Source organism: Cetorhinus maximus, chromosome 28 (genome assembly GCF_964194155.1).
Source record: "Cetorhinus maximus chromosome 28, sCetMax3.hap1.1, whole genome shotgun sequence".
In the NCBI taxonomy this organism is placed as follows: Eukaryota; Metazoa; Chordata; class Chondrichthyes; order Lamniformes; family Cetorhinidae; genus Cetorhinus; species Cetorhinus maximus.
Window position 1 is genome coordinate 14,922,744 of NC_135906.1, and position 8,718 is coordinate 14,931,461.

At 43.3% G+C, this 8,718-nt stretch overlaps 1 protein-coding gene across 13 annotated transcripts in view; it reads left to right on the forward strand.

Moving 5' to 3' along the window:
* Positions 1-6,684, forward strand: part of plppr2a (phospholipid phosphatase related 2a) — a 42,493-nt gene extending 35,809 nt beyond the window's left edge. The window contains exons 7-11 of one of the 13 annotated variants that reach the window (XM_078531208.1): positions 3,518-3,636; positions 4,386-5,082; positions 5,126-5,256; positions 5,342-5,384; positions 5,925-6,683. In XM_078531208.1, the coding sequence (XP_078387334.1) occupies positions 3,518-3,636; positions 4,386-4,491 (225 nt within the window). In that variant the 3' untranslated portion in view covers positions 4,492-5,082; positions 5,126-5,256; positions 5,342-5,384; positions 5,925-6,683. Of the gene's footprint in view, positions 1-3,517; positions 3,653-4,385; positions 5,083-5,125; positions 5,450-5,638; positions 5,702-5,902 lie in introns of those variants that run through there. The other 12 variants (XM_078531213.1, XM_078531203.1, XM_078531206.1 and 9 more) reach the window with 12 other exon arrangements.
* Positions 6,685-8,718: the final 2,034 nt, after the last annotated feature.

The following is an 8,718-nucleotide window of genomic DNA, read 5'->3' on the forward strand; positions in this document are numbered from 1 at the left end:
GTATTGGGGGTAATGTATTAGCATGGATTGAGGATTGGTTAACACACAGAAGACTGAGAGTCGGGATTAATGAGTCTTTTTCAGGTTGGAAAGATGTAACTAGTGGAGTGCCACAAGGATTAGTCCTAGGGCCTCAATTATTTACTATCTATATTAATAACTTGGAGGAGGGGGCAGAGTGTAATGTATCCAAATTTGCTGACGATACAAAAATAGGCATGTTGTGATGAGGCCATAAGGAATCTGCAAGGGGGTATAGACAGGTTGAGTGAGTGGGCAAAAACTTGGCAGATGGAGTTTAATGCAGGAAATTGTGAGGTCATGCACTTCGGTAGGAAAAATCAAACGGCAGACTATTATTTAAATGGAGTGAGTCTCCAAAAAAGTGCAGCACAGAGGGACCTGGGTGTTCTTATGCATGAAACACAAAAAGTTAGCATGCAGGTGCAGCAAGTAATTAAGAAGGCCAATTGAATTTTGGCCTGTATTACTAGAGGGCTGGAGTTTAAAAATAGGGAAGCCTTGTTACAACTGTACAGAGTGCTGGTGAGGCCGTACCTGGAGTACTGAGTACAGTTTTGGTCCCCGTATTTAAGAAAGGATATACTGGCATTGGAGGCAGTTCAAAAGAGATTCACTAGACTGATTCCTGTGATGAAGGGGTTGACTTATCAAGATGGCTAAACAGGTTAGGCCTTTATTCATTAGAATTTAGAAGAATGAGGGGTGATCTTATTGAAACGTACAAGATTCTGAGGGGACTTGACAAGGTAGATGTTGAGAAGATGTTTCCACTGGTGGGAGAATCTCAAACTAGGGGACATAGTTACAGAATAAGGGGACACTCATTTAAAACTGAGATGCGAAGGAATTTCTTCTCTCAGAGGATAGTGAATGTCTGGAATTCTCTGCCCCAGAGAGTTGTGGAGGTTAGATCACTGAAAGTATTTAAAGAGGAGGTAGATAGATTTTTGAAATATCGGGGGAGTTGAGGGCTATGAGGAGCCGGCACGGAAGAGGAGTTGAGGCCTGGGGCAGATCAGCCATGATCTTATCGAATGGTGGGGCAGGCTTGAGGGGCCGAATGGCCTACTCCTGCTCCTATTTCTTATGTTCTTCTGTGAACAAGCAATCGGACAATCCATGAATAATTTTTCTGACTTTCCTTTTTTTTAAACTTGACCAAGTTTTAACATCTGATACCCTGTAAAAGTTATTTGTATGGTTGGGGTGGCGGGGGGGGAGGTGGGTGGAGGGGGTAGGTGTGTGTTTGTGTGTGGGGGGGGAGTGTGTATGTTTGTATGTGGGGGTGTGTGTTGGTGTGTGTTTGGCGGTGTGTGTCTGTGTGTGTGTGGGGTGTGTTTGTGTGTGTGTGTGTGGGGGGGTGTGGGAATATGTTTGTGTGTGGGGGTGTGTTTGTGTGTAGGGTTTGTGTGTTTGTGTATGTGGGGGGTGTGTGTTTGTGTGTGTGTTTGTGTGTAGGGGTGTGTGTGTGGGGGTGTGTTTATGTGTGTGAGAGGGGTGTGTCTTTGTGTGTGTGTGGGGGGGTGGGTGTGTGTGTGGGGGAGGGGGGGTGGTGTGAGGGGGTGTGTGTGGGTGGGTGTGTATTACTAGAAAGTTGGACATATTCATACATTTTAAACCTTTTTGTTAAAAATTTCTGCATCTTTACCTGAGTGATTTTTAGTAATAAAACTGATTCCATACTTGTTAACTCAAGGAATCTAGCTGGTTCAATTCTTACACCAAAACTATAAATTTTAATTTATAATGTAATCAGCTGGACATATATTGAACTTTTTGAAAATAATATTTTGGTTAAGTAAAGGATGCTGGCCTGCAGCAGTTAGTATGTTGCATTTGTGAAGGACACAAGCTATTCTATGGAGACACAGAGCCCATGGAGATCTCAGAGACAGTGGCTAAAATAAATTCAGATTGAAACCAGTGAGAGGCAGGTGACGTGGGTGAATAATACAACTGAGTGAGAGTCTCCCCTCGCTCTTTGAGGAGTTCTTAAAGGAGGGTTCTGAATCAACACGACATCTCCAAGAGAAAAGAGAATCAACCAGCCATGACTGCTGCAGTGAGGAACCCAAGTAGCAGCAGCTACTGTAGAAAGTGACCTTTCAGCTGTTAACAAGCATCCTGATAATCTATCAATATTGATAATCCTGATAATCTGTCAATATTTTTTACCAACTTTACCTTTTATTTGATCAAGTTTTAAGACTCGATAATCGGCAGAGTTTTATTTCTTTTTTGCAGGCTTGTGGGGGATTGGGGGGAGGGGGATTGTGCGTGTCTTGTTTTTGCATTCATGGGTAGCTAGACACATCTGTACATTTTAAACCTTTTGTTAAAATTTCTGCATCTTTACCTGTGTGGCTTTAGCAGTAAAACTAACTCTTGTTAACTGAAGACTGCTGGTTTATTTCTTACACCGAGCCACACACAGTTAAATATACATATTGAATTGGCAATATCACCTCCTCCTTTTTAAATTCAAACCCAGTGAGTGAGGCAAAGAGAGGAATCTTTCCTAACCTTTTCGTAACAATATCAATGATTTTGATGTGGGAACCAAATGTAACATTTCCAAGTTTGCTGGAGACACAAACTAGGTGGGACTGTGAGTTGTGAGAAAGATGCAGAGAGGCTTCAAGGGGATTTAGACAGGCCCAGTCAATGGGAAACAACATGGCAGATGGAATATAATGTGAATAAATGTGAAGTTATCCACTTGGGTATGAGGAATGGAGGTGCAGAGTATTTCTTAAATGGTGAGAGATTGGGAAGTGTTGATGTCCAAAGGGACCTGGTGTCCATAATAATAAATTACTGAAAACTAACATGTAGGTGCAACAAGCAATTAGGAAGGCAAATGGTATGTTAGCATTTATCGCAAGAGATTTGAGTACAGGAGTAAAGATGTATTGCTTCAATAGTATAGGACCTCAGTTAGACTGCATCTGGAGTATTGTGTAGAGTTTTAGTCCCCTTACCTAAGGAAGGATGTACTGGCCATTGAGGGAATGCAATGAAGGTTCACCAGAATGATCACTGGGATGGCGGGACTGTCCTATGATGAGAGATCAAGGAGACTGGGCCTGTATTTTCTAGAGTTTAGAAGAATGAGAGGTGATCTCATTGAAGCATAAAAAATTCTCACAGGACTCGACAGGTTAGATGTAGGAAAGATGTTTCCCCTGGTTGAGGGGTCTAGAACCAGGGGATACAGTCTCAGAATAAAAGGTCGCCATTTAGAACCAAGATGAGGAGGAATTTCATCAGTCAGAGGGAGGTAATTACTCATGGTGTAACTATGTAGGAGTATTGCTCAGCTGGGTAAGGATTGCTCTCTGTGTAACTGTGTAGAAGTTGGATAATTGTTCCCTGTTGAACTGCACTAATAATTCACCAGGATATGACTTTTACTTACACCATACTTGAAAAGAACTATGTTTTCACTGGGAACAAACCATAAGCTCTAAGACTGTCCAATAACTTCTTACAGGTGTGCTGTGTTGTGCATAATTTTAAGAGCCCAAATCCTGTGTGTAAGAAAGCGCGCAGCGTGCCGAAGCCGGTCTGTGTGATGCTCGCTCTCCCGTGTGTGGAAAGTCCACTAGAAAAGTTAAGTGTTGTTCAGGTAAGAGGTCATGACCCAAAAGAAAACTGTGGAGTGACAGCTGAGAGGCACTCTTGTCTCTTCACCTGCCCTCCCTCCATGCACTAAGGTGTGGAAGAAAAATGTAGGAGAACTGCAACCGATTTAGTTCAATGGTCCTTGAACTCTTCAGGAAGTAAGAATGAGCATGGCAGCAAACCAGGCTGCAAGAATTAAGCATTATTCATCTCTAATAAAGCAATGATCTCATTCATCTTCCTGAAACATTAACAACTTCAAAAGTGCAATTGCTTTTTGACTACTTTGTCCAGTAGAATATCATTTTCTCACCATGCTCTCTCGTGAGGCTGTGAAAAGTATAGATACCTGTGAGTTCACTGCTGCGGCCAGTGTTTGGTGGTATTCTGGTCAGGTTTATGACAACCAGAGACCTTCTTTAATCACATATACTCACCTCCAGACTGAGCTCCTGCCTAATGCAGGCACTTGTCCCATCAGCATTTCATAGCAACAGCTGTTCATGTCTTGGTCAAATGTCATGGACAAACTAAGGTGAGGCTAACCTCAGTTTTGTGCAGTCGGACATGAGGATACACCAATGCACAAGTAGATAGGCACAGAGTCCAGAAATGCATGAGCTGGACCTAGTACTCCCCGTGGATGTAATTACCCCTCCGTTTTTACTGTGTTACACTTTGACTGTGAGACTTCTATCACATTGAGCATAGTTTCAGTCTGAACCCTTCTTTTTCAGAATCGTCCAGCTGCATTCTCAGAAGGTACATGAACGGCCCTCCACCTTCTTCCCCTCAACACCAGACGTACTGATCGCCACCCGATCAGTGATGAGTGAAGTCTGAGTTGCAGATGGAGCAGTCCAATGTGTGGGGAACATTGCATGGTCCGTCTCCATAGAGCAGCAGTCTCATTGCATTAGAACTGAGTCTTGTGATTGTCAAACAAGTAGGAACATTTGCCTGTAATATCATCTGTTTTTTTTTCAATCCCCTCCTTTGGGCATATCACCAAATTTTGTGTAGGAATCTCCATCTCTAGGGCCAATTACAAACCCCCAGTAACTCTGTATCGATGCTCCAGACTGGGGTTCAATGAAAAATTCAGTCTTGTTGTTGAGGTTCATTTTTGATAGACTTAAATCCAGTAGCTGAGAGATTCTCAACTCTTGGGATTGTTTTATTGGATTGAGGAACAGTTTTCTGCACATCTTAGCACTCCTTCCAGCAAACAATGTGTAATCTGCATCATCAGGGACTCTGAAATTTATTTCATCTTTGATGTAAGTAAGCATGGCGAGAAACCAAAGCATCATATAGGGGACAAGTGAAGAGCAGCTGGGTGCCAGGTGGGAACTAACTGGGTGCCAGGTGGGAACTAACTGGGTGCTGGGTGGAAACTAATTGGGCACAAGGTGGGAAATAACTGGGCACCAGGTGAGAAATAACTGGGCGCCAATGGGGAATAACTGGGCACCAGGTAGGGAATAACTGGGCACCAGGTGGGGAATAACTGGGCGCCAGGTGGGGAATAACTGGGCACCAGGTGAGAAATAACTGGACACCAGTGGGGAATAACTGGGCACCAGATGGGGAATAACTGGACACCAGGTGAGAAATAACTGGGTGCCAGTGGGAATAACTGGGCACCAGTGGAGAATAACAAGGCACCAAATGGGGAATAACTGGGTGCCAGGTGGGAAATAACTGGGTGCCAGTGGGGAATAATTGGGTGCTAGGTGGGGAATAACTGGGCACTCAGTGGGAAATAACTGGGCACCAGTGGGGAATAACTGGGCAGTAGGTGGGGAATACCTGGGTGCCTGTAGGGAATAACTGGGCACCAGGTGGGGAATAACTGGGTGCCAGTAGGGAATAGCTGGGCACCAGGTGGGGAATGACTATGCAGCAAGATGGGACATAACTGGGTGCCAGGTGGGGATAACTGGGCACCAGGTGGGGAATAGCTGCACCAGATGGTAAATAACTGAAGCCAAGTGGGGAATAACTGGGCACCAGGTGGGGAATAACTCTACACCAGGTGGGAAATAACTGGCCGAAAGGTGGGGAATAACTGGGCACCATTGGAGAATAACAAGGCACCAAATGGGAAATAACTGGGTGCCAGGTGGGGATAACTGGGCACCAGATGGGGAATAGCTGCACCAGATGGTAAATAACTGGGCGCCAGGTGGGGAATAACTGGGCACCAGGTGGGGAATAACTCTACACCAGGTGGGAAATAACTGGACACCAGGTAGGGAATAACTGGGCATCAGTTGGGGGATAGTTGGGCATCAATGTAGCAGAATTCAAAGACCTGAGAGGAAAGTGGAGCATGTTCCACCCTCACATAGATAACTAGGATATTCTGTGTGGGGTAGTGTGAGATCATGGGTGTGACCTCTTGCGTGCTGATTATTGGGCTGCATAATATAGATTGTGATATTAGACCCAAAGCCCAGAACCTTAGTCCACTGCCATCAGGAGAATTTGAGGAAGTTCTCAGGTATTTTCCTGCAGATGCTTTGCTTCTTTCAGAACTCTCAATGATTTGAGGAGAATATAATGTGCTGCTGACTACTCATAGCCTCACCAGAAGTAGTACACTCAATGACTTTTCCAATCTGGCTATTTATGTCCAACCTTGATTTTGGAGATTTTTTAATCAAAATAAATAAAGGAATTTTGCTCAAATCTTTCAGTTGTAAAAGGGCAGAGTGATTTCCCTGTAGAATGAGCAGATTGAGCAGAGTTTGCTATTAACAAGATGTTGTAGGTTATTTATCCTATTATTAGCTTCTCTATTCCCCCATATGTGACACTGAACAGGGTGGTGATTCATGAAAATATTGAGAAAAACATCATTCTGAAGTGTTTCTCAGGGCTAAATTAATCCAGTTTTGGGTTCAATGATTGACAGCTGCCTGTCCTGTTCAGAATACAACTTTTGATTCAATGTTAGAAAACCTCTTCAGAAACAAATGTTGATGTGTGATTGGATTAAATTGAGTAATGTTACTACAATGAAATTCATCTTTCTCAATCATTTTAATGATTGCATCCAAACCAGAGATGCACAAAATCAGCGTGTGTGAGAGACAGCGAGAGAGAAGGAGTGAGATGAAATGTAGGTTGTGATCAACAAAATATGGTTGAGTGAAAATATGTGTTTTGGTGATCAAGTGTAAGTGAATATGTGTGCTGCCAGTGAATCATAGAAACCTGGTACATTTCTAACTTTTGACAGTTCCAACAAAAAGCCAATGATTAACTCTGTTTGGAATCATAGAAACTTACAGCACAGAGCAGGACACGTGGCCTATCATGCCTTTGCTTTAGAACGCATATCTTGAGTTTGAGTACACGTGTGTAAGTGCGTGGAGTACACGTGTGTAAGTGTGAGGAGTACATTTTCAACAGTGTTTGTGAGGAATCAAGAATAAAACAAGTGCTGTCCTTCACAACTTCAGGACATCCAAAGTGCCTTACAGCTAATGAAGTATTCTTGAAGCATAGATACCTTTGTTATATAGGAAATATGACAGCCAACTTGTATACAGCAAGGCCCCACAAACAGCAATGAGATAAAGACTGGGTAATCTCTTTTAGCTTTTAGTTAAGGGAGAATAGTTGGCTCAGATACCAAGGAGAATATCCCTGCTCTTTATCAAATAGTGCCACAGGACTTTTGTGATGGACAGGAGAGAGACAGGCAAACTGTACTTATTTCCTCTCACCACCTCTTTGTTAGCAGAAGGTGTTTTGAATTATATTTAAAGTGTGCAGTCACGTGTTTTCCCAAACCCTTGGTTTGTATGATCCAATTTACTAACAACTGGCAGAAAACTCATGTTATGATTCACTCAGAAGGTTAGTTTATTTCGCATTCAAAGCCAGGGGGAGGAGTGTTCGCAACTTCCCACTCCACCACACAGTAAGGGGGGCAGTGTGGCAGGGGTGTGGGGGGTCGTGGGGGTGGGGGGATACATGGATAGAAAAAGACTTTTACAACTATGGATAGCTACGGTACAAGAACGACAGAAATGAATATTAGTTCACCTGAGTCAGAGTCCAATGCAGAATTCTTTCACGTAGAAGTTCATGTTCAGCTGGCTGAAGACTGGAGTTGTTGAATTTGCTTTACAGTTCATGATACTGCAAGATGAAGTAGGTACACAGAGACTGGGTCTGTTCTGCAGGAAATCATCCAGCAGATAGAGGCTCAAGGAGCAGGCTGTTGTTCTGTCTGGAGGTCTGCTTCTTGGTGGTTCCCCCATTGGATGTTAAACAGCAGACTGCTTGTGAGGTTAAGATGTAATGTTATAACTGTCCAAAAAGGCCAGAGCCTTGGGTCATGTGACATGGCCCATTAATGGTTAATTGCAGATTAACAATCAGTTTCTGCGCTTCTGGCCAGAATTCCATTGTTCCTCCTTAGGAGAGGGACAAGGTGGTTATTAGCATCTCTTCCAGTATAATGAGTTTGGATCTCTCACTCTTTTGCAATAGTTCAGGTTGAGGAGCCAGTTCATCTGCACTTCCTCGGTTTTTGTTGATTGCAAGGGGTCTGTACAATGACGTGTGAGAGCTCCACAGGCTGAGTGAAGAATTCTTTTGTTCTTGTAACTCCCAGAACAAAAGGCCAACCCTGTAGTCATGTGACTTGTAGCAGCCATCCCTTTTGGTTCAGCAGAAAATTCATTCGAAAAAAAATAGCATTAAGAAGAAAGTTTTGGAACATACAGTGTTGGATTTCTTTTCATGTCAGAGCAACCCAACAAATTTTTAGATCGAACTGACCAGGTAGACAGGATCTCAGTTTAACATCCCATCCAAACAAAACTTTTATGCTCAAGTCTCTGGAGTGAGATTTGAACCCACCATCGTATGATTCAGAGGTGAGCATACTACCCACTGAGCCTCAGCTGAAACATGGAATATGGCTATGAGTGAATCGAGAGTGAGTGGGAAGAGTGTTAGTGACAATGCAAGCAGGTGTAAATTAAATGTGCGAGGTCAAGAAATTTCCTGCTCACTTGGCTACCAAGGATATGAGAAATATTCCAGAGT